Source organism: Monodon monoceros, unplaced genomic scaffold (genome assembly GCF_005190385.1).
Source record: "Monodon monoceros isolate NGI ecotype Baffin Bay Population unplaced genomic scaffold, NGI_Narwhal_1 Super_Scaffold_7, whole genome shotgun sequence".
Classification (NCBI taxonomy): domain Eukaryota; kingdom Metazoa; phylum Chordata; class Mammalia; order Artiodactyla; family Monodontidae; genus Monodon; species Monodon monoceros.
This window is the reverse complement of record NW_021703784.1, coordinates 19,911,593-19,937,341: the sequence shown is the minus strand read 5'-3', so window position 1 is coordinate 19,937,341 and position 25,749 is coordinate 19,911,593. Positions and strand designations below refer to the sequence as shown.

General features: G+C 43.6%; 2 protein-coding genes across 3 annotated transcripts in view; both read left to right on the top strand.

The window, feature by feature from the left end:
* The first annotated feature begins 1,051 nt into the window (after positions 1–1,051).
* On the top strand, positions 1,052–8,013 carry CUNH11orf52 (chromosome unknown C11orf52 homolog). Its single transcript, XM_029208697.1, has 4 exons — positions 1,052–1,189; positions 5,712–5,749; positions 6,804–6,856; positions 7,089–8,013. Exons 1-4 carry the CDS (start codon positions 1,158–1,160, stop codon positions 7,335–7,337), a joined length of 372 nt encoding a protein of 123 aa, XP_029064530.1. The 5' UTR covers positions 1,052–1,157; the 3' UTR covers positions 7,338–8,013.
* Positions 8,014–8,531: 518 nt separating this feature from the next.
* The window catches only part of DIXDC1 (DIX domain containing 1), a 74,426-nt gene continuing 57,208 nt past the window's right edge, over positions 8,532–25,749 (top strand). The window contains exons 1-2 of one of the 2 annotated variants that reach the window (XM_029209015.1): positions 8,532–8,624; positions 9,323–9,452. Coding sequence is in view for 1 of the 2 variants with exons in the window: in XM_029209014.1 (XP_029064847.1) it covers positions 18,537–18,596 (60 nt within the window). In the remaining variant the exon portion in view is untranslated. Of the gene's footprint in view, positions 8,625–9,322; positions 9,453–18,258; positions 18,597–25,749 lie in introns of those variants that run through there. The other variant, XM_029209014.1, reaches the window with a different exon arrangement.

Below are 25,749 nucleotides of genomic sequence, written 5' to 3'. Positions count from 1 at the left end.
AAAAAGAAGTAATAATAATAACAATAGCTAGGACTTACTGAGAGGGTGCCATGTACCAGGCCCTGGACTAGAGTTTTATATATATTATCTCATTTAATCTTCACCACAATCCTACAAGGCTGTGACTCTTATTATCTCCATTTTTCATAAGGAAAGAAGATGGGGAGGAATGAAGCGTCCAGGGTACCCCCTGTGGAGTACAGGGCTGAGTGCTGGGTCCTGAACATCCATAAGGGACACACAAATAACTGGGCATCTGAACAAGACACTAAAGAGGGGGTGGGAACACTGAAGACAAGCCATACAGGTTCCACAAATTCTCCTAGAGCCCCTATTTTCTACAGAGGAATTTGCTCAACTTCATCCTAGTTGCCAGTGAGTGTGGAATGAATCAGCTTCAGGTCATTGGAGGAGAAGCTGAGTTGAGGTTAAATGGAGATTCTGTAGTTCTGTACTGGGGATGGGGAAGTGAGTGGTTAAGAAGTGCTGAGACCATTCCAATCATAGAATCATATGATTTTTGACCAGAAAGGGGATTAAGTAATGAGTTCAGCCCTCCATTTTTACAGTCCTCAAAAAAAGTGATTTGCCCACATTAATTCCAATAGCAAGGGAGAATACAAAAGGAATACATTTCCCTAAATTTTAGTTTCCCAAAGAGTCCAGTATTCAATCCCAGATTCTGGACAAGGATAATAAGAGACTGACACCGATTACCTTGAAAGTGAAACTCAATTAGACCTGCGTAGTGCTGGGGAAACATAGGTAAGACTCTTCATTATAGACGATACATTTCAATGACAGTGTGAAGTAGTAGAGAAACATTTTCTAAGGAAACCCAGAGCCCTTTTCTGTCTCAGGTTTCTTCTCACTGAAGCTTGAAGCTCAAAAGTTAACGCTTCATCAAAGCAGCTCCAAATCCCGAAGGTGAGATTGCTCTCACCTGGAGCCCGTGTGTGTTCCTCTACCCTTTGGCTGGGAGCAGTCACCTGGGAATCTTTCCAGCAGGTGGCTTCCAAAGTCCAACCTGTTAGGTTGAAATCTGACCGTGACGGAGACTCCCTGGGAGCTGCTACTGAAAGCTGAACCGGGAACCAGGAAATGCACAAGCCCCTATCTATAGCAAAACAGCTGGGCTCTCTGGGAGACAGAGCACCATGGGAAACCGGCTCTGCTGCGGGGGAAGCTGGTGAGTAGGGGGAAAGGTCGGAGGGTAAGGTCTCTGTTGGTGGACATGAAGGTCCCAAGAATAAGAGAGAGCCTGCAGCTAGTGCTCTGCCAACTTCCCACTGTCACCTTCTCCACATGGCACCTCCTCCACGTGGCACCTCCGGGGGCAAACACCAGAGCAGCACCCCTTCTGTGCTCCCTCCTTTCAGGAAACCTCAAAAAACAGCCAAGCCAGCTGTCTGTCCAATGGCTAGAACAGGGCTGGAATGGTAAATTGACATTTTTTTCTCTTAGTCTTCTTCTGCCTCCTCTTTCCCTTTATTCTCTTCCTTTCTCCTCCAGATAATGGTAATAATTGTAGCATTTGGAACTTTATAATCTCATTTAATTTTCCCAACAATTCTGAGGGATGTGGTCTTACTCCTTCTCCCATTTTACAGCTAAGAAGCTGAAATTCAGAGAAGTTAACTAATTTGTCTGGGGTCACATGGCTAGTAAGCAAACAAACCAAGATTCCAACCCAAGTTTATCTGACTTCAAAGCCCATACTTATAATCATGCCATAATACTGCCTCCTGAATCAAGCAAATCAACTTTGGAGAAATGTTTATTTAAAAGGGTAAAACTGGGCTTCCCTGGTGGTGCAGTGGTTGAGAGTCCGCCTGCCGATGCAGGGGACGCGGGTTCGTGACCTGGTCTGGGAAGATCCCACATGCCTCGGCGCGGCTGGGCCCGTGAGCCATGGCCGCTGAGCCTGCGCGTCCAGAGCCTGTGCTCCGCAACGGGAGAGGCGACAACAGTGAGAGGCCCGCGTACCGAAAAAAAAAAAAAAAGGGTAGAAGTAAAAATAATTAATAATAAAATAAAAGGGCAGAAATGAGAATATCCATACAATATTTGAATATAACTTTCACACTTGTTTGCTGTGTGACATTAGGCAAATTCTGCAACTTCTCTTTTTCCTCATGTGTGATATGTAGATAACACAACCTGTGTTGTTTAGATCACGGACTTGAAGAGCAGATTATATGTGAAAGCCTCACAATAAATGAATCATATTGTCTTTATTGTTCTTTCCCAGGATTGTCATCACTGTTGTTAAATAACAAAAATTCAACCAAGTAAATTTTAAAAATTTAATTGGCTTTATTGAACAGTTCATGAATGGGGCAGCATCTCATCTAGCAAGTAGAAAGGAGCTCTGAAGAGCTGTACAAAATGAAAGGCTTTTATAGGCAGAAGGGGGAAGGGATCAAGGGAAGAGCAGATGACCTCGTCTTCCTTTGGGTGATGGAAAAGGTCTGTGTGGCAGATTATCTCATTGATGCTGACCAGAAAATTCCAAACTGACGTTTAAGACTACATTCCTGGGGAAGGTTGAAACTCCTGTTAGGCTAGGTATTAAGCCATGGTTTGGTGGTATGAGCTTAGCACAAGCAACACCGTTTGAGGCCTGTTGTTTATTTTCTTTTCTTTTCTTAATTTTTTGGCCACACTGCACTTGGCATGTGGGATCTTAGTTCCCCGACCAGGGATTGAACCCATGCCCTGTGCAGTGGAAGTGCAGAGTCCTAGCCACTGGACCGCCAGGGAAGTCTCGGCCTGTTTCTTTTTAACACTATAAACCCGTGGGCCTAGTTTTATCCTGTCCACTGCCTTCTTAGCTCTACCACTCCATGCCTGCATCTGTCTTGAGGGTGTCCTGTTTATGAATAAAGTATCATTATGTTTAGAGAGATAGGTGAGGTACATTGAAAAGCACATATAATTTGGAGTCAGTACATTGGATTCAAGTCCTGTTCCTACTACTCAGTCATTTATTACACAAATATTTTATTGAACACCTATGTGTATCAGGCATAGTGATAGAGGCAGAAGACATAGCAATAATAGGAAATTTGGTTCTTGCCTTCTTGAGTAAGGTACCAAAGTTCTAGGGCCTTAGTTGGCCCATCTATAAAATGAGAACAGCACTTTTTAAACTCTGAGATGTCCTATAGACATGGGACATCTAGAAACATGAAAACTTCCAGAGAAGGGGGTGTAAAGCATCTTTCACTCCCTTTCTTCCCTTTCTTCCCAAGTCTTCATAGTTTTCATTTTTGGTTATTTCTTCCTCAGATGGTGGTAGTCATAGTAGTCAGCTTTGATTGACACTCATTATATGCCAGACACCTAGCTGAGTATTTTACCTTTATTATTTTATTTAAATTTTACAATGATCCCATGAGTCTTAAGTTCTATTATTATCTTCATTTTATTAATAAGAAAATGGAGGGAATTCCTTGGCGGTCCAGTGGTTAGGACTCAATGCTTTCACTGCTGAGGGCCTGGGATCGATCCCTGGTCAGGGAACCAAGATCCCGCATGCCATGTGGCATGGCCAAAATTTTTTAAATAAATAAAATGAAAATGGAAGCCTAATGACGTAAAAAACTTGCTAAAGGTCATACAGCTAGTCTGACACCATCAATCAGACTCTAGAGCCTGGCTAGAAACACTATACCAGATATTCTAACCAAAATATATTTTTTCCTCTTAAAATATTAGTAGGACTGGATAAATATTGTTCTTCTCTATTTCTCATTATCTCAATAAACTTCAGAAACTTAAAGACACTGTGACAATTGAGATTTTTATTAAAAAAAATTTTTTTTCTGATTACAAAAGTAATACACATTCACTGTGTATTCGGAAAGCACCAAAGAGGAGAAAATAAGAAACAACCATAAATATAAGCACCCAGAGATGACAGGAACATTTTAGTGTATTTCCATGTAATCCTTTTTAAATGCCTATATACATAGTTTTTATCCCAAAACATATTACCTTTATATTATCTTAATAAAGAGGAAAATTTTCCATGCTATTAGGTGTTCTTCCAACATAACATCTTTCTTAAATTGGTGTATAATGTTCCATTGATTGGACATGCCATTTATTTAGTTAGTTCCCAATGTTGGACATTTAGGATATTTCCTATTTTTTGCAATTATAAATAATGCTACAATGAGCATCCATATTTGCACCTGTCTGATTATTGCTTAGAACTGCTACATCGGAGGGTACACGCATTTACGTTTAAGGCTTCTTATACTTATTGCCAATTGCATTCTAGAAAGACTGCACCAATTTTTATTCCTACTACCAATATAGGAGAGTGCCCATTTGGTTTCCTTAATTCTGGGCTAAAAATAAAATCCTATCACCCGCGAGTCTAACTGAATATTCCATTTGGGCCGTGTCCAGGCATTGTGCAACATCCAACATGGGAACAGGCTCTGTTCACTAAAATTGAGTCACCCAAGTCTACGTTATTTTAGAATTAATATTCTCTTTATCTGTTAAAGTATAAGTAAGTAGGAAGACAGTAGTGACCAGGGGCAAGGAATTAGAGGCTGGGATTAGGCTATGACTAGGCAGTGGTAAAGGAAAGGAAGAGCTAAAGTGGAAGACGAGGAAGTAGAAAGACCCAGAAATAGTCTCAAAACTTTTCTTCTGAACCACCTCTAGTGTTCAAATGGAGACTCAGATTACTCTCAGCTCAGCAAGCTGCGTTAAAACCAAAAATCAAACCAAAACACAAACCTCTGACAGATATGTGTGGAAAAATCCTGATTTTCCTATATTAGTAAAATGAACACGATTTAGAAATCCCCCCCCTTTCTTTTTAATTAGCAAAAGAAGGAAACTTCCTTGGGGAGACAGAAGTCAGATAAATAGCGTTGGCTCTGTTACAGTTGGAAATGTACTAGCAAGAAAAAGCATCCGGAGTAAGCCACAAACTATTCAGCCTATTTCCTCAGACAAGTGTTGTTTCTCTGGCCATCAAACAGTTGACAATCACGTAGACACACTGGCTCCGTCGGGGACCCCAGGGGCTCAGAAATTAGTATAAGAGGTCTGTCCTGCAGGGAGGGCAATGTAGCTGAGTCACTCACCAAATTCAGAGCTTCCTGTGCTATGGATGTTAAAGCTTAAACATCTCTCACTTTCTCTGTTAATTAAAAACAAGGACAAAAAAGCAGGGCGGGAGGTCACCTGTTAGGAAAGGGCTGTGCAGGGCTCTAATTAGTCAGCCCTGGTTGTGGCAGTTTCTGTGACTCCCAGAATGAGAACCCCAGGTTGGCAGAGACCCTGAAGGAGAGACACCAGAGAAGAAGCAAGAGGGTCTCTGAATCCAGGAATATCCCATTATTTGGCCAGTTTCCCTTACCCTCTGCTGGGATTAGCCTGTTAGACAATCCCAGAATAGCCCTCAACCTAGCTACATACCTGGCATGTAGCCCCTGGTCGCCTGAGGCTGTATTTTGGGTTTGGTTATGTCAGTTGTACCACTCCATCTTCCAGAACCATCCCTTTGGGAGAGCTATGGTACCCTTGATAAATGCTTTGGGACTGGCTCAGGGTGAATCTTTGTTAGAGGGAGGTGAGGGAAGGTCATCCTACCAGAATGCTAAGGAGACCACAGAGCAAATGATGAAGGAGGGAAGATAGTGGCCAGGCTCTTACACATGAGTGATCTGTTTTTCCTTTCACAGGAGCTGCCCATCAACTTTCCAGAGGAAAAAGAAAATGGGTAATGGGTGCTGGGGGGGTGGGGTGGGGGATGCTAGGGGGAGTGCAAATTTGAGAAAAGAAGATAAGAGAACCAGTGTCTTTAGAAGGGGCATAGGGTGGGGGACGGCTAAAGGGAGATAGTACACCAAAGAGAATCGTTAGGTTACTGTGTTCAGGACCAGCTCTGAAACTCTGAGTCTCGTCCTTTCCATTATCTCAGAGTGGCAAGGTTGGTTGCTCATTCCTTCATTCATCTAGCAAAAATTTATTCAACCCTTATATTGTATGTGAAGCATTAGGCAGGATTCCAAGGAGGCAGAGAGGCACAAGAGGAAGGGCACATGGTTTCGGCCCTAGAGGAACTGAAAATCAAGTTTGAGAAAGAAATACACGTTAACAAGTAACCATAATACCACGTATTATACACGTTAACAAGTAACCATAATACCATGTATTATACTAGTGCTCCCAACAGCACCAGATTCATGCTGTGAGAGAAGGGGAGAAAACACCAATGTTGAAGGAATAATAGCAAGTTCACAAGTTGGAAGAGGAGCAGGGAGGAGAGGGTATTTTAGGCCGGGAAATTATCTCATGCAGAGAAAAGAAAGACAAGAGAAGAGAGTGACTTTATGGAAAGTGACCAAATGTTTGGTGTAGCTGAGCTCTTACCATATTGCCCTGTAATAGTCTGTTTACTTGTCTCCCCTAGTAGACTGCAAGCTCCCCTGCACAGGAGAAAACAGCCTATTCGTCCTTCTATCCCCAGAATGTGGCAGAGAGCCCGGCATACAGTGGGCTCTCAACATATGCCTGTTGAACTATGTTAGGGGCCAGTGAAAAAATAGGATGGAAGATATTACGGGCAGACTGTGAAAGGGCCAGATTGTATACTCTGCTAAGGAGTTTGAATGTGGGAATGGTAGAAGTAAGAGACGAGAGCAGAGGCAGGGAGATTAGTTAGAAGCCCACCATAATAATTTCACAGAGATTTGAAGAAGGCAATCTCAGTAGAGACAGGAAGAGAAAATGGATTTAAGTCGGTGGATTTAAGTCGGATTTCTTCCTCTCAGGGAGCCAAGCAAGACGGACATTAAAGCAGCAGCAGCAACAGAATGGCACAAAGGTAATGACAACCTCCGCCCCTTCCAGGAGGCTGCTCAGACATGGGATCCCAGGACTCAGCTTTTCCAACCTGGGACAGAAACGTCTCAGTCATCTGTAACAGTTTCTGGTTTTGCCCATCTTCCTCCATCCCCCAAAGTAGCAAAGCAAAGTGTCATTTAACAGACCCTGCGTTGGAGGTGAGGGGCAAAACCAAGTCAAGAATCTCCCTTAATGCTGTCCATTCCTCTCAGGGCCATGACCCAACGGGACGTACGTATGAGCAGGTGTTAAAGCAGCCTGTGTCTCAGGAGACGAGTCAAGGCCTCAGGTCGGAGGAGAGCAGCTTACACTATGCAGACATTCAAGTGTGCAGCCTAACCCAGACACGCTCTGCCCAGGAGGTGAAGCACCTACAGCTAGAAAATGCTACAGAGTATGCGACGCTTTACTTCCCCCAGTCCACACGCCGCTATGACAGCAAGAACGGGACCCTAGTATGAGCCCTGGGGAGGATGGACCTGCTTGCATCATTTCATCACTATGGCTGTGGGGAGAATCTACTGCTTTGGAGGACTGGCTAGCAGCCCAGGGATGGCAGACACGTTTTAGAACTACAGAGCCCCTGGAATTGAGGGCCCCAGTCTTGCGCTCTCCCTAAGCCTATCTCTTATTTGCCACCATTAGCTTGGGGTTGTATTTGGGTTACCTGGGGGTGGATGGAGTTCTACAAAATGAGGGGGCTAGGCTGAGTGTGCGGGAAGGTAGGGTTTTGCCCCCTACCTTTGCTCCTGCTCTCTAGAAAAGTGCAGAGAGAACAGGTTACCCTTGAAGCATCTGCACTTGAGCTGATTTTGTTGGAGTTAATTTGATGGTATCCCTTCTACACACCTTAAACGCCAAAGCTGAAGAAGAAGAGGTGCTCTGGAAAGCATTCAGAGCTCTCGTACACAGCTTCTAGGGCTGTCTTGGGCAATTTCCTCAGTGGCTGGGTCAAGGGTCCCAGACCTATACAAACAAATGAGGACAGGGGCTGAGGCATGGAGCAAGCGTTTTCTGACCATCGATTACAAGGACGTCAAGTCACAGATGCTGACAGCACTGCGAGGCCCAGAAACTCCCTTTAGCTGGACTGTTTTCTCTCGCGGGTGCAGAGCCGTTAGGATCAATAAATCGCATAAGGAACATGCCTGGTGTGTTTTCTTGGGTGGAGGTCTGCGGGCTCTTCGAAGCACAGCGGGTCTCACTCAGCCTCAGGGTAGTAGGGAAGGCCAGCCACTTTCTGCCGCACTACAGGCTGCGGCCGGAGTAGAGCCCCGGAGGCAGTAGTTTGCACGGACTGGCGGCAGGTTCCCATCTACAAAAGGCAGAGCTCCCAGGGCGGGGGCGGGGCCGGCAGGAGGCGGGGTCCGGGCAGAGGGACAAGGTTCTGGCTATCAGGAGGCAGGGTCCGAGCCAGCGAGAGGCAGGCCTAGACGGGCAGCGGGCGCGGTTCTGGCAGTCGGGAGGCGGCGTCCGGGCCGGCAAGAGACGGGGTGAAGGCCCGCAGAGGTTGTGCTCTGGGCCATTAGGAGGCGGGGCTGGACACGCAGGGGGCGGGGTCTGAGCAGGCATGGGGCGGAGCCCGGGTGGACCAGGGCTGGCTCCGGTTGGCTGGAGGCGGGACCGGTCCGGGCAGGCCTCCGCCGTCACCATGGCAGCGGGCACGCAGAGGCGACGCTATAGCAGGAGGGCCGTGCTCAGAAGGGCTGGGGACAGAAAGGCGGAACCACACATTGACAATTTAAGAGGTAGGTGCTGAAAGGTGGCGGGTACCTACCTGGAAAGTATTATTACCACCGGTTGAGCTTCCAGACCAGAACTGGGGACAAACGGAGGGGCGAGAGTGTGGTGGGAAGAAGGAGGTGGAAGTTTCAGGTTCCGAACCCTCTCCAAGCTTTGCAGGTTCTTAGTGTGCAGTTCTTGATTCAGACTTTCGGAGCTTGAAGACTTCCCGTTCTCAAGCTGCACACCATCCTCTCCAAATACGGTGGCCCCCGGGTTTGTTCCTGAGAGGGAAGATTCCTTAAGATGGATAGAGTACTGAAAAATGGAATCACAGCGCAAAAAATAGTTGGAAATAATAGTATCAACTACTTAGAGTATTTGTGAGAATTTAAAGCACTTGGAAGAGTTCCTAGGATGTGGGCAAATGATGCCTGTCACCATGATCATCACCACCACCGCTAGGCACCATTCTAGGCCTGTTCTCTGGCACACATTTAGTGCAAGTGGATTCAGAAGAGGTGGCTAGAACACTGCCTGCACTACTAATTGGCAGAACAACACACTAGCCTGTTTCCTGTCAGCTGCGGGTAATAAAATGAACTCGCTTTCCAAGGGTTGTTTACTATGCTGGTCAAATAAGTTGATATAGGTGATAGCACTTTATAAACTTCAAGTGCTTTATAAAAATTTCTGCCTTGGAATGTAAGTGCTGCCTTTCTAGGTTAAAACTGAATTCCTGACGATGAAGGGAAGAGTGAGCCAGAAGCAGAGCTCCCGGTTATTTCTCCTCATCGTCTTCAGAATCCTTCCTATGATCTGTGACTTAACGGAAGAAATTTTCACATATTGAGGTATGGGAAAGTCATTATGGCTTATACATAGTTTAACTTGAATTTTGTGCTAACTATAACAGCCTGTTTGTGGCTTATCAAACATACATTGTACATCTGCTTTAATCATTATAGAAAAGGGTGCATTGACTAGAAGTAAAGAATAGCCATGTTAAAAGTAAAGATTAAATGCCTCCCTTCTTGGGACACCAATGCTGCTACTCCTTCGATGATAAGACTCCCTTCCCAGGCGCCAAGGCCATACTGACTTGCTGTGTACATGCTGATCTGTTTGTTTGAAAGATTGAAGGAACGAATCTCTGATTTGTTTGATGTTCTTTGTTCTGACAAGATTTAAAACTGTGCTGAAAACCATGCTTCTCCAGAGCAGTTCCTTAGAGTTATCTGAGAAGCTATCTCTGGGCTATAGTCCTCAGGTTGGTTCAAATAAAACTCTTTTCTATTTCTATTATAGATTGTTTATTGATTACTTCTGTCAACAGACTGATACATTTAGGGAGGAAGGAAAATGCATTCTTGCTTGACTGATAGGGAAGCACTTGTCTTTACTTATTACTATTAAAACTTAAGTCACTAGTATTAAAAATGCCACTGTGATAGCCCTGTTGTAATTATACTATCTTGGGCTGGATTTCCTGCTCACCGGGGTCCTAATTTTTCATACTTCCAGATGACTTAAATGGGTAGGCTTGGGGCAGGAACCTGACCCCTCTAAATTGGTTTAACTTTTGGAATTTTTTTCCTGACCTGTATTTTGGCATGGATCTTTCTCTTCCTATTTTAAGGTGGCCCTGATCCAGCTCTTCTAGGGACTCTGAAGATGGGTACCCAAGTGGTTAAGAGACTCTGTAACCCCCTGCTACCAGCAGAGCCCTCTGTAAGTTTCTGGTGTACCATTGAGAGGAGTGTGATGACATTAATGGAATTTCAGTACAGCTCGACAACTGGGGGATTTCTCCATCAGTACTCAGATCCTGGAACAAAATTATAGTATATTTGCTTTCTTTTCTAGCTTCCCCTTCTTGTGGAAATTCTGGCTCACTTGATTTATTATCTTTTTCTGGAATTAATAAAATCAGGCAGAGGTTGAAAATTTCTAGCAATTAATCAGAACATATGGATTGTTTAAAAGACTTCAATAACATTTGTTATAGAAATAATGTACATGGGAATTCCCTGGTGGTCCAGCGGTTAGGACTGCATGCTTCCACTGCAGGAGGCATGGGTTTGATCCCTGGTTGGGGAACTGAGATGCTGTGTGCTGCATGGTGCAGCCAAAAAAAAAAAAAGGAAATAATGTATGTGAATTATAGAGCATTTGGGAAAGAGTGCAAACCATGATTTTTTAAAAAACATAATCTTCCCAACTACAAGCAATCCTGTTAATATTTTAGAATATTTTCTTCTAGTCTTTTTTCTATGTATATTATTTACATATTTGAGATCATATTATGCACATAGTTTTGGCTTTTGCTTTTTTTGGCTTAATATTTGTTAATATGAAATTGTTAAAATATTTGTTTTCATATGAATACAAATGTTTGGTAGACATCATAATGGCTGTAATTTTCTTTTTTTGTTGTTTTATTTTTTTCTTTTGAATTTTATTTTATTTATTTTTTTATACAGCAGGCTCTTATTAGTCATCCATTTTATACACATCAGTGTATACATGTCAATCCCAATCTCCCCATTAATCACACCACCAACCCCACCCACTGCTACTTTCCCCCCTTGGTGTCCATACATTTGTTCTCTACATCTGTGTCTCAATTTCTGCCCTGCAAACCGGTTCATCTGTACCATTTTTCTAAGTTCCACATATATGCATTAATATGCGATATTTGTTTTCCTCTTTCTGACTTACTTCACTCTGTATGACAGTCTCTAGATTCATCCACATCTCTACAAATGACCCAATTTCGTTCCTTTTCATGGCTGAGTAATATTCCATTGTATATATGTACCACACTTCTTTATCCATTCATCTGTTGATGGGCATTTAGGTTGCTTCCATGACCTGGCTATTGTAAATAGTGCTGCAATGAACGTTGGGGTGCATGTGTCTTTTTGAATTGTGGTTTTCTCTGGGTATATACCCAGTAGTGGGTTTGCTGGGTCATATGGTAATTCTATTTTTTGTTTTTTAAGGAACCTCCATACTGTTCTCCACAGTGGCTGTATCAATTTACATTCCCACCAACAGTGCAAGAGCGTTCCCTTTCCTCCACACCCTCTCCAGCATTTGTTGTTTGTAGATTTTCTGATGATACCCATTCTAACTGGTGTGAGGTGATACCTCATTGTAGTTTTGATTTGCATTTCTCTAATAATTAGTGATGTTGAGCAGCTTTTCACGTGCTTCTTGGCCATCTGTATGTCCTCTTTGGAGAAATGTCTGTATAGGTCTTCTGCCCATTTTTTGATTGTGTTGTTTTTTTTTAATATCGAGCTGCATGAGCTGTTTATATATTTTAGAGATTAATCCTTTGTCCATTGATTTGTTTGCAAATATTTTTTCCCACTCTGAGGGTTGTCTTTTCATCTTGTTTATAGTTTCCTTTGCTTTGCAAAAGCTTTTAAGTTTCATTAGGTCCCATTTGTTTATTTTTGTTTTTATTTCCATTACTCTAGGAGGTGGATCAAAAAAGATCTTGCTGTGATTTATGTCAAAGAATGTTCTTCCTATGTTTTCCTCTAAGAGTTTTATGGTGTCTGGTCTTACATTTAGGTCTCTAATCCATTTTGAGTTTATTTTTGTGTATGGTGTTAGGAACTGTTCTAATTTCATTCTTTTACATGTAGCTGTCCAGTTTTCCCAGCACCACTTATTGAAGAGACTGTCTTTCCTGCATTGTATATCCTTGCCTCCTTTGTCATAGATTAGTTGACCATAGGTGTGTGGGTTTATCTCTGGACTTTCTATCCTGTTCCATTGATCTATTTTTCTGTTTTTGTGCCAGTACCATATTGTCTTTATTACTGTAGCTTCATAGTATAGTCTGAAGTCAGGGGGTCTGATTCCTCCAGCTCCGTTTTTTTCCCTCAAGACTGCTTTGGCTATTTGGGGTCTTTTGTGTCTCCATACAAATTTTAATATTTTTTGTTCTAGTTCTGTAAAAATGCCATTGGTAATTTGATAGGGATTGCATTGAATCTGTAGATTGCTTTGGGTAGTATAGTCATTTTCACAATATTGATTCTTCCAATCCAAGAACATGGTATATCTCTCCATCTGTTGGTATCATCTTTAATTTCTTTCAACAGTGTCTTATAGTTTTCTGCATACAGGTCGTTTGTCTCCCTAGGTAGGTTTATTCCTAGGTATTTTATTCTTTTTGTTATGGCTGTTAATTTCTTGACCATTCCTTTGTTGTTGGACTTTTAGATTCCCCTCCCTGCCTTGTGAATAACTAATTGATTTTCTCATTTAAGACTTTTTTCCCCTCAGGATAGAGTTCCAGAAGTAGAATGCTAGGTCAAAGGATGTGAACATTTTAAGTAATGTTACTCTTTAAAAGAAGAATTGCAGTGTCAGATTTTGTATACATGCTTCCGAAGGCAGAGCGACGTCAGTTGGGAGATAGGAAGGTCCTTGGTAGAAATCTGGCTACCTCTTGCAACGAGACCCAGGGTCCTGCAGAAAGATTATTTCACGTCACGGTAGTATAATTAGTCATGTGGAACCTTAACACATTATAAATGGCAGTCCAGAGACATGGGGGCATTTACAGGTGTTTTTATTTAGAGAAACTCAGGGTCACTTCCAAAATATCCACCAGATGGTGCTAGTCCTAATCTAATTTTTACCCACGGGATAGTTGGCAGATAACGTTTGAAATGTGAATTTTAAAAAATCATGTAGAATATATTTGCATATCTGCTTTGGTACAGTTTATATTAAGCACTAGCATCTGGTGACTACTTTGGCAGCATCCTACTCTAGTCTCACACCATTCTGTCTCTTTTTTCCTTTTTCTCCCCACTCAGTCTGTCACAATCACCCTGTACACTCTGTTCCCACATACTAATATTGGATTCTCTGTTTTACTAGTCTTCCTGTTACTATTCTTTCTTTTAGTCTTGTTTCTTGCCCTTCTGTGTGTGTGTGTGTGTGTGTGTGTGTGTGTGTATTTATGTGTAACTGTGACTTCTTGAAGTTTTTGCTAAAAGAATAGGACCTGCTGTATATAATAGGTGCTCAGTATACATTTAATATATGTTTAATCAAAGACTGCATTGGTGAAGGAGAGGAAAGTACAGAAGAATACCAGAAATTGTTTATATTTGTCTTGGAAATGCAGTAAAAGAGATAAAAAAATCACATTCCTAAATTAACTATAAAGTGCTAAATGATACAGTATATAGCATGCTATCACTTTTAATTTTAAGGAGAAGAAGCCAATATTTATTGAGCATCTACTATATGCCATGAAATATTCTTGGTTCTAGAGATAAATCAGTAACAAAACATACAAAACTCCCTGCCCTTAATGCAGCTTACATTCTGGGCAGAAGGGAGGCTGACAATAAACAAGTAAATATTAGAGTATGCAAGATGGTGTTGAATGTTAGGAAGGAAAATAAAAATAAACCAGGCAAAGAAGTTTGGGAGTGCTGAGGTGAGGAGGTGGTATCATTTTAAGTAGAGTGGTCAGAGAAGGCCAAACAGAATAAACACATTTGGGCGGAGACCTGAAAGAAGAGCAGGGATGCACCATGGGTTATCTGAGAGGTGGGTGTTCCAGACAGATTACGATCAGATTTGTCTTGATTTTAACAAACTCAGGAGTGGTCAGAGGAGTTCCATGAGGAAGTGGAACTTAAACTAGGCATAGTGAAGATTTGAGTAAATAGATTTGAAGCAGAAGTGTGGGACATTCTAGGCAGAGGGATAGTCATGAGGGTATAGAGGTGAAAATGAGCCCTGTGCATCTATGAAATGGTGAAGAGCCTGTGAACTGAGCATAGGCAGTGAGGGGGGAGGCCTTAAGAGCTGGGCATGAGGAATTTATATCTGACATGCTAGGAAAAGGGAGTGTTTGAAGACATTTGAGCAGTTGAACAGCAACATGAATGTGTTGCCTAAGGAAGATTAAGGGATGCAGACTGGCAGAAAAGCCTGGAGACAAAAGAGAGCAGTTTAGGAGCCAGGACACGTTTGGGACCTTTGCCGGTGGACGTGAACCCTTTTGTGTATATGTATTTATGGTGATGTCTCTGAAGATAAATGCAATAAAAATTGTAAACATATGTTACTGCCAAGGAACTTGCTAATGTGAGAAAACAGAAAAAGACTGAGAAATTATTTCAGAGAGTCATTTAAAATATTTCCATTGACAATTTTAATTATTTGTTTATTCAAAATGCCTTTCTGCTTCCTGATAGTTATTAATGATTGCCCATAATAGATGTGTTAAATTTTACATAGGTGTGAATTTCACACTTCTTAGTTCTCTGCAGGGAGAAGTCACAGTCAATATTTTCACCAAATGACAGTTTTGTTTGAGGTTCAAAGTCTTACTTAGGCTAACATGTTATTATCTGTATTAATAGAAGTGATGAATCAGTTTGCCAGTGTTTCCTCCATTGGCTCATTCTTTCATTCAACTAAAAACATATGCTGAGTTCCTTCTATGCTGTAACATCATATAAGAATATTGCATAATGATTAAGAACCTGGACTTTGGCTTCACTGCTTAGTAGCTATGGGGTTGGGGCAAATTACCCTCCAGATCTCTCTTTCTGTGTATGTAAAGTGGGGACAATAAAAATAACCTACTGATTGTGGTAACTGTGACCATCACATGAGCTAATGTATGTAAGTGCTGAGTACAGGGCTTGGCACATGGTAAGAGCTCAATTTTGCTATTATTACTTTTGTAGATAGATATTTGGGTAGCTTTTAGTTGGTGAGGAAAGTATCTGCCTTTACTGTTTTTTTTAAATTTTATTTTATTGAAGTATAGTTGATTTACAATGTTGTGCTAATTTCTGCTGTACAGCAGTGATTCAGTTATACGTATATATACACATTCTTTTTCATATCTTTTCTGTTATGGTTTATCACAGGATATTGAATATAGTTCCCTGTGCCATACAGTAGGATCTTGTTTATCCATTGCCTTTATTGTTAAAGTAATGCAGGACTGAGGAAGCTTGGTATAATTTCAGAAACCAGGCAGCGTGACAGAGATATGCAGAAAGCAGCTTGCTTGGACTCTTTGCCTCTGCTCCAGGCAGAGTAAATAAGAGGCCTGTAGCGGTGGGAGTGGTTCCAGCTACCGGACTGGCTTGCAGTTTTCCCTGGCTCGGGCACTACAGGGTGCAGATCATTGTCCTAGTTATTCCTAGGTAATTTAGCTAACCCACTGATTCTCCCAGCTCTTGTGTTGATATCACAATAGGGTGAGATGGAGAGGATAGAAGGAATAGTAAATGTTAGCTCTGCTTAGAGCTAAAGCTTGATTCTTTACCTGGGTCACTTTCTAAGTCAGACCATGATAAGTATGGTGAACATATGTTTTGAGGGAAAAAAAAAATTGCGATTATCTGGTCCAACAAGAATTTTTTGCTTTTTCCAAGTCTGAGAGGCAGACTCTATGTGAACATATTATAATTTTTGGAACATTCCAGTAGTTGTGTGGGGACAATGGAACAGAATATTTTGGAATTGTACTACCTAAATTTAAACGAATTAATATTAAATGCCATGTCAATTTTAGTTCCAACCTTGCATTTGCCACATTTCAAGTTTTCATTAGCTACCTGTGGTTCGTGGCCACTGGATTGGACAGCACAGATATGGAACATTTCCACCATCACACAAAGTTCTATTGGATACTCTTGCTGTAGAATATGTGGTTGGTATTATTATAGACTTCCAAGGAATAGTAGTCTTGGATCATATGCCCTATAATAGATCTTGTATCTATTTACCACAATTCTCTCTAATTCCTCCAGCATAGGGCAAACAGCATAGTACTGGGCCTCAGAGGCCTTTGGTTCAGATCTTAGCTCCTGTACTGACTTGCTAAGTGATTGTGAGCACCTCTGCTAGCCTTGGTTCCTTCATCTGTGAGATGAGAGAGTTGGGCCAGATGAGATCTTTTTTTGGAGCTTTAAAATTCAGTGATTTAATGTCTTTCCCCAGGAATATTGAGTTCACAGGTCCTACTTTGATAAATAGCTTGTTGTTTGAGAAACAGTGACCTCTTGGCATAGATAACTGTCAGCAGAACCTCCCTCTGATGTCTCAATATTTTATGCTGTATCCAAAGCATGATGGGCTGTCAACCAATCAGAATCCTTTATCTGGGGATCCACCAACTGGGTGTTCTGGACTTGCATCACTAAGTATGTAGATGTGTTGCATACAACTTTATACTCTTGGGAGTTTCACAATTCTCTTTAAAAGGGGCCTTGTTGCATTAACATGGGTTAGTGATTCAACTGAGGGTGGAACACCATGAACTGTGGTGGCCGCGAGGGGAGTTCTTGGCAACCAAATTCCCCATCTAGAGGATGAAGGACAGTGGCCTTATGACTTGTGGGCTGTTCGGGTTCAGTCTGAGTTGGTGTCATGGCTTTTCCCCAGCCTTAGCCAGAATTGGACCCACAGCATTCAACCAGCGGCAGCCACTTAACACCTCAGCTGACTTCTGCTTCCTCTTTGCAGTGGTCAGAGGGAGGTGTGTCTTTTCTCTTTGTGCTTAGCAGCTTTAGACATTCGGGCAGATGTGGCTAGTTCCAGCTGCTTTGGATAAGGATTTTCTTCCTTTCTAGTGACCTGAGGAGGAGGTCAGTTAGGTTGAAAAAGAGCCATGACTGACTTTTCGTCCTAAGGTACTAATGGGATTTGGGGAGGGCATCTGGGCCTTTTGCAAAATCACCAGTGTAGAGTCTAGCTCCTCAAATAGCCTCTGTCACTGTCCAGCTGTGTCCTTGGGCGAGGCCTGACCTTCTGCACGCCTTAACACTGTGTAAACCCTTCTGCCCATCTGGGATCATGAGGTGTAACATAATACGGGTGTTCTTTCAGCTTCCAGTTTTCCTGTAGAGACAAGAGTGTGCACTGAGAGAAAAGATGATTAGTATTTTTAAAATAAATATGACTGTGGCTGGAATAACTAAAAACAGGGGAATAGCTCTCTGTGTCACTTGAGGAAGCTTTTAGCTAACCCTTTCAAAAGTACCAGGACATTTTGCAGTTAAACCCATTTTCATTAAAACCCATTTAATTAATTTAAAACTCATTTAAAATATGGGTTTTACACACTTTACCAGTCATTTGAAAAAGAAAGACAGGTTTTTTTGGTAAAACCTTGTTCATCCTTGGTTCACCCTTGATGTTTCTGTTGTGATCCTGTGATTGGTTTAGTACTATTTTATTAAATGTACCCTAATACCATCAATAACTAAAGCTCTCTCTATCCTCTTTTTGTATCTTTCCTTTCTGTTTCCCCTTCTTTAGCCTAACTTCACTGTCCAGGCCCCATGTGGAAAAAGGTTGCTATTTTCAGCTAGTCTGGGGGAAAAAATAATCTTATGATTCACTCCCCTTCCTACCCACCTTGTGGTGGGGCACTTGAGGCCTTAAGTCATCAGAACTTGTGTGTGTCTGTATGTGTGCGTGTATGTGTGTGTGTGTGTGCGCGCGCGCGCGCACAGCACATGCACATACACACGCCGGCAGGCCAGCCTGGTGTGTGTGTGTGTGTGCAGCGTACGCACACACGCCCATCCCCCGGCCCGGTGTGTGAGAGTGTGCGTGTGTGTGCGCGCCGCGGGGCTCTCCTTGACGCACGCCGGGCAGGGGGCCCCCAGCCAGCGCCCCTCCGCTGGGTGCGCGCCCAGCAGTTTCTATAGGAACCGCGACAGCGCCCGGGCCCCTCCTGCGGAGCCCGGGTGCGAGCATGCCCAGTGGAAGCCGCTAGTTTGGCCCGGGTCTAGGTTTCCAGTAAGTGGCATGCGGGACTCCGGAGACATCCCAATGAGCTGAGCCGAGAGTCTTTGTGTGCACAGGGAGAAGGAGGCGGTGGCCGCCGGGCCCGGAGACCCCGCCCCGGGGGCCCGGCAGGAACAATGCTAGCCTGCCTAACCCGGGGGAACTTACTGGACGTCCTGCAGGAGGGCTTCAATGAGGTAACTGTCCGCTCCTCCCACACCCCAGCTCCCCTGCCCTAGCGCCTCCTGCCTAATCTCTGGGAGGGGTCCTCTTCTGCCCCCATCCTCACCGGAACCCCAGAACAAACCCCCCACAGAGCCCTAAGGAGGCTAAGGTGGTGGGTACGGTACAGACGAGCCTGGTGAAATCAAAAGGGCCGACTTCCAGCTGAGCTGGGCGATGACCTTCCCTGGTAGCTTGCCTGAGCCCAGAAGACAGGACCACAAATTCAGAGGTCATCTCCTGCCAAAGGAAGTGGTCTCCTGTCTCCCCAGGCTTTGCCTTAAGGAAATCCCCAGGAAGCCTGTGAATATATGGCAGAGGTGCTCATTCTGTTTCAGGAGCTAAGTGGGTGAGCCAAGGGAGGGTGGGGTGTCATTGCATTGGTAGAAAGTTTGAGAGGGGGCAGGGTGAGTAGGTGGTCCACAGGAAGTGCCCGCTTCACGTTCACATCTCTTTCTAAATCTAGGGTAGTACATTTCTCCACAACCCCGGGTGTGATTGGCAGACAGGACCTAGGAGGAGAGAGAGGTTTCTGGGCCCAATTCAGGGGAGCTGTGTTTGTTCCTTTCTGTGTGAGAGTGGGAAACTGGGGCCTCAATCTGACAGGCAGTATGGGCTAGGGCTGGCGGGGAGTCTTCTTCTCTTCAATGTTTTCTCTCAGAATTTTGTTATTTATTCCATTTTCTTCTCTTGTGACCCCGGACATTCTGGTTTAGGACCTTTGCCCCTTGCAATTTGCTCCATATGTCTTCCATTCCAACCCCTTGGGTTGCCTTATCCCAGCATCCAGGGAGACCCCTACGAGGAGAGCTGGACTGTTAGTTGTGTCTTTCTTCCTTTCTCCCTCTCCCTCTCTTCCCTTTATGTCGCTCTTTCTTAAGTTTAAGGTTTTTTAAAGTGTGTTTTTTTGTTAAGCAGTTAACATATGAATACATTCTCTTCTTAAATATGAACATTGCAGGCAAAACCGAGTGCCTTGGCCACCCCTGCCATCCTGGCCTTTTCCCCAGAGGTATCCATTCTCATGAATTTGTGTATAAGATTTTCTTTCTACATCTGCACTACAGACTCTTTCCTTAATTCCTGTTTTTAGTTAAGAAGCTCTGCAGCCTGACCTGCCTCAGATCCTTCCCCATTCCTGGCCCCTGTGCCCCAGCCTTTTTCCTGACACAGAGAGGAAAACTGCACACATGCTGTCCCAACCTAACCAACTGAGACAGAATTTTCCTTTGGCTGAGGGGTGTCACAGCCTTCGCTGAAGGGTAGAGCTTGTGTCCCATCTGCACTGCGCGGGTCCTCATCTTTGCGTCATTCCCCTTTGAACACGTGGAAGGGGCTTGTTAACAAAGAGCTACAGTCTGAGAGTTAGAAGCACAGACGAGCCAGGAAGCCACCTTTTTGAGTGCTTCCAGTATTCTTTTTTCACCCTCTGCCTTTGGGCCTCCCCTGGTCTTGAGCCTCATAGAAGCTCCTTAGGCCATCCTATGGTCTCCCATTTTTGTCAGTCAGTCCCCAGGGGCCAGGTTCCGCTATCTAATTAGGAAGAGGAAACCCGCACAGAGTGAGTCCTAGTCTTTGCCTTCTGCTCCTTTCACCTCCAAACCGTTCAGCTGAAGAGCCAGGTAAACCGAGAGGCTAGACTGTCTTTTTCTTTTTCACGCTTTGGTGCTTCCATAAATGTCTCCTGACACCCAATTCTTATAAAATATAAGGGAAAAGGAGAGTGGGAGAGTTTTCTTTTTGTGGTGGTAATAGAGTCTTCGTAAAAACAACAGACAACTTTATAATTAATTCATCTTTAGAATAATGCGGTAATGCCTTTCTTCCCTCTCTGACATTGGATTTTTCTACCCATCTTGTAAACTTCCCTCCATGCCCTCCACAGGCTAATGTACAGTCCACTCCCTTTTCTTAGTAGATTTGAACTCTGATAGCCAACAGGTACTTTCGCTTTCTCTGAGAAATTGACATTGTCTAAGTAATAGTAATATGTTTAATCGCAATGATTCCTTACAGTTTAAATAATTCTTTCATATACATAATACATTATATTAAATAATGCTTTTCTCATATGGGATCACACGTAGTGCTACTGAATAATGGTACAGTTGGCCATTTCAGAGTCAGTGGGGCCCTGTTTGACCTATTCCAGCCTCTAGGGTTGCTTAATAGATCCAGTAATGTTCAGTCTCTTCTGTTAGAGTCATGTGATAAGGGTGTAAAGAGGGACTTAAAAGCTAATGTCAGAATACACTTCAATTTCTCTGAGAAACTCTTCCTACTGGGGCTAAGAATACCACTTACGTACCCAGTCATCTCCTGGGAATGAGCCAGGCATATCTGAAGCTGTTCTTTATCACCCAGATGCTTTACAGGTCTATGTGGTTAGGGCTGTGACCTCATTCTCTATGGCAGAGAAAACTGCCACAGGAAATGAAGCTATGGCCCTAATTGGTTAATTATAGGCGAACCCTGCAGCAGTGAAACTCTGCATTCTGGATCAGGGCTTCCCTCTACCCACTGTTGGCCTCTGTTCTCAGTCCACTTGCCACTCATGGATGACTATGCACATCAGAATTTTCTTCTACCACCTTCCTTTCTTTCTTCTACCACCTGTCTTCTTCCACCTTCCTGGCCTCCACACACCTAACAAATTACTCGCAGGACTGATCCATGTCAGTGCTGTCAGTGCAATTGCTTTTATTGATACGGCAAATCTGCATTGTGAATTATCCACGAGTTTTGGCTACTGCCTCATTCTGTAGCTCACCCTGGCTGTCGTCCCCTGTCTCCTACGTTCTGGGCCTGGCCAGGCTTTCTATCGGTCAGAATTTCCCCATTCTGCCTCTGCCTCAAAGCTATTTATTTGTTTTCTCTGCCTCTTGGTATTGATGTTATACGAATGTTGTCTTTGATTCACGTGCCAGTGTTTTTTCTGGGGGCTGAACTTTCTTTTAAAAAAGACTTTGGTGCTTGTGTTGAAAGGTTTTGACAGACCTGAGACTACAATATGGTTTGGCCAGTAAGCATTCATTCACTTAGTTATTTAGTTCATTACTGGGCGGGGGGATAGATAAAATAATTGAAAAACACCTGGTCCCTGCTGCCAATGAATTTATAAGGAGAGAGATTTATAGTTGTTACTGAAAAAACCATATAGGGTGCTTAATGTGCTAAGTGTCATAAAAGAGGTAGTGTTTTTGGGAGATGAGAGAGATATCTTCCAGCTAATTATATCATGAAAATCACCAAATATTTACCAACCTACCTGATCACTGAAGCCAGACTTTTTTTTCCTGCTCATTTGGTAAACATGCATGCAAACACTCAATCGATAGACAGTCACTGAATTACTGTGCTTACCAGGCACTGTGCCAAGCTCTGGAAATAGAAGGCAAATAACATAGAGTCTGTGCCCAAGTGGTGCTCACAGGCCAGTGAAAATAGAGCAAGTGTTCAGAGTGGAAACTTGGGAAAATTCTGACTATACAGAAATCTTGCTTGTCAAGCAGAGCCAGCTTGTGCCCGGCTGCAGTGTAATGGCCTGAGGGACTGGAAGTTGTGGGAATGGTTTATTAAAATGTTGGTTGACAGGAAATCAGTTCTCTGAGCCTTAACCTTTCAAACAGACGACTTGGAAGACTTTCCCTACAATTTTCCCTCCAACTAGAAAAATAGAAATTTAAATCCCACATTGAGAGTCATCTGCCTCAGAGTCATCTGCAGGCCCTGAGAAATACAGGAAGGGCCTTTCTGTGGTGTCATGCCCATAAGGGGGACACAGAATGAGTGAGGAAGGGGATTAGCAGGTGGAGCAGCTGCAGGGCACATCTCTCCTAAGTGCCCCATGCCTTCCATGGAGGAGGATTTGCAGCATGGGCTAATCGGAGGCTCTCAGTCATTTCCACAATGCATTCCTCTGTGATTTACTATAGAAAGTAAAGGCCTGTTAAATCTTCAGTGTAGCAGAGCACCACACCCCCTAGCCTTCTTTTTTCTATCCTGGCTGATTTCTGCTCTCCTCACCCAGGCTCCTTGGCTTTGTTCCCACAGGAGTCAATGCCAGCTCAACAGATGCTCCCTGGCAGCAAGCTGTCAGGCAGTTTTATGTTCCTTGTGGTGAGTGATGGCCTGGCCAGGCATGTGGATCAGTGATAGGGTGCGGTTTGCCAGGTGCCACTCCCCCGGGCAATTCAGAGAGGCTGGGGAGCATTGGAAGTGCTTCAGCCGCCTTGACTGGCCTTGTTGTCTAGGCTGTGCGAACCAAAGATTCCAACTAGCGTTTTCCTGAGTGTATTTCCTTATTTGTTATCTCCAAGCCAGGCCCCCTTTGAGTGGTCATGGACATAACCTTCAGTGGTGAGGTATGGTAAGGGGGTAGGGAACCAATCCGAAAGGCCCTAACGGTGGGCTCCATGCTCTGTTTCTATAAGGGACACTCGTAGACCATACAGTGATACTTCATTCATTCATTCACATGCATTTTTTGAGCACTTACCTTGTAACATGTACTCATGAAGAAACAGAGTGTTGAACTCACAGTTAATGGAAATTTTAAAATAAGGTTAGGAGATGGTATCTTTTCAGATTTCACCATATCATTATTCTTTGACCACTGGGCTGAACAGGAATACAAAGAGCTCTGCCCATACAGGGAAGAATACATTTAATGATATTTTTACTTACTAACTTTATTTTTAAGTGTTTACCCATCAGGTTCAATGAATAGCTTTTCCTGGTTCAGTAAAGGCCTGAAAGAGTTAATAGAAAAGAAATACAATATTGCATTCTTTTACTGGGAGAATTTAGGCCAGTAATAACTCCAGGTTTCCAAACCTCCTGCCTTCCTCTCAGTTTCTCAGCAATGTCTCCACCCCCATCTCATCTTCTGCAGCTGGAGGAGGGTCTCAGAGTTCTAAACAGGTATCTGGTTTCACTGTAGAACTGATTTCCTTCCTGAGCCATTCAGGCCTCCTCCTGAACTCTCTCTCCAGCGCACCGCAAGAGCCCGCTGCTTTTCGTGTTTGTCTCTCTTGCTGGCCAGCAGGGAGCCATAAAGCCAACTCCTTGGATGTCTCTCCACTGGGAACACAAGGTATCACAGACTTCCCTGGTGAAGCTCAGTCAGTGCTTTTGCAACTCTAATGGCATAAGTCCCCTGCAGGAATTCTCTTTGACCTAGAGGCTTAGAGTAGATAGAGAGCAGAGGCTGGGTTTACAGACTTGTTTGGAAGGAAGTTCAGGTCCCAAAGAAAAACAGAAAGAAAGTTACATTTGTTGACAAGAAAGCTTCCTTGCACAAAGGAAGAATGTGGACAGAATTGTCTGTTCTGGAAGAGTTTTATCTCATATTCTTGTTCGGTTTTGGAGTGACCTGGAGGAAGCTGATGGAGATACCTCCAGCCGCTCCCTGGTATTACCATTGCTCTCACAGCTTTAGCGGTCTAGTCTCATCAACGCAAAATCCTGCTCACACAGTTTTGACTATTGCTATGTCTGCTTTTCCTCCCCCTGAGGCCTGACTCAGATTGTCATAAAAACTCTGTCTTTCTTAACTTTTGGATTGCACAGGCATCCTTCTAGCTTCCCCAGAACAAATGAGAGATGTTAATCCTGGACTGAGATTACTTCTGTGCTGCCACTGACATCGTCTGTTGGATTGTCTTGTTTCCTTTATTAGTTTGGTTGTAAAGTGCCAAGAACCCATCTTGAAATGGCAGAGATAGAAAGTGGAATTTACTGACTCATGGAATCCAAGGAAAAGGCTGAAAAACTAAACCATGGAAAGGGCAAGGATTGGGCTGTGTCCCAGAAACAATGAAAATCAAGGACTCAAAACACTGGCAGGATCTCTCCCTCTGCTCTCTGTCTCTTATCTCTGGTTCTTTCTGTGGGTAGCTCTGTTCCTTCTCACTACAAATGACTTTTCTCTCAGGTGGGCAACATGGCTTATGGCAACATCCAACTTTTATATCTTACAACTTTGTCAGAGACAGAGAGAGAAAACTGACTCGATTCCTAAATGCCAGATCAAAAAATTCCAGGGATTGGCTGGATTTGACCAATCAACTCAGCTAGACCAGTCACCTGTGGCCAGTAGATGGGGTTACATGATAGCAGCTGGTCCTGGGGCCCACCACTGTTTTTGCAGAGGGGGCGTGTTTCTAGAGAAGGGAAGTATTGTGAGCTGGGCAGCTACCCCAAGAGCTGTGAGCTACAACACCCCCAGGGGCCTGATTTGAACCTGACTGTGGTCCTACTGTGCTTCTCCAGCTGCTGCTGGAAACAGATCAAGAACTGGGGGGCATGTTCAAGATATATTTCTTAATAACCAAGATACTTTCATATTTTGGAACCTGTTGCATCTTGTCTTCACTGAATAATAGACTTACAAAATGACAGTGCTAGAAGGAAACAAAATGCAGTGCTTTTTTCCCCGGCTGCTGAAAGAAGCCCTAAGGAGTTATTTCAGATGTCCGGGGGGTCTGGGTGGGGGGTGGGTGGAGTTAGAGAAAAAGAAAGTAAGTGAACTGACCTGTGGATTCCCACCCCAGCCCTAACAGAGAAGCTCTGCTTTTCCCTATTCTACATATCTGGAGTTCATAGAAGTTATAATTTGAAAAAAGATTATGAAGCAAAAAGGAGGAGGAGGAAAATAAAAATAAAACTACTAGTCCAACACCTCAGAGGGTAACAGCCTCTTACAAAAAGCACATGTTATTTCATCTGCTGCAGGAGCAGGTGTAGTCAGTTGTAAAACCTAGCAGCAGAGCTACTCAGGGCCCGGGCTTGCACCCCAGGCCTCTTTTAAGATAAACATCTTTGTGGGCAAGGAAAGTGGGTGGTGTGGTTGGTCCTCGTAAGTGTGTACTTTGTCCTTCAGATCAGTTTTTTTCAGAGCCAGCAGCAGGCATTTATAGCAAGAACTAGGTCTTGCCTGCCCCCTAGGTGAGAAGTACAGGAATCTTCAAGTCAAAGAGGAGACAAACTGAGGCTTGGTTTAGTGGTTGGCTCCCAAGTTAGATTTAAAGCGAGAGGCCGAGACCTGAAGTCAATGTGACCCTTAACCTGTGGACAAGAATAGTCCCACTCACGCGTGAATCTCTGATCTCTTTTTTAGATGCCACT

Excerpts from the sequence above, each read along its gene's own strand:
- CUNH11orf52 (XM_029208697.1), top strand. The coding sequence starts at position 1,158 with ATGGGAAACCGGCTCTGCTGCGGGGGAAGCTG. Across the intron at positions 1,190-5,711 it reads CTCTGCTGCGGGGGAAGCTG|GAGCTGCCCATCAACTTTCC; the intron begins GTGAGTAGGGGG and ends TTCCTTTCACAG. Across the intron at positions 6,857-7,088 it reads AGCAACAGAATGGCACAAAG|GGCCATGACCCAACGGGACG; the intron begins GTAATGACAACC and ends CATTCCTCTCAG.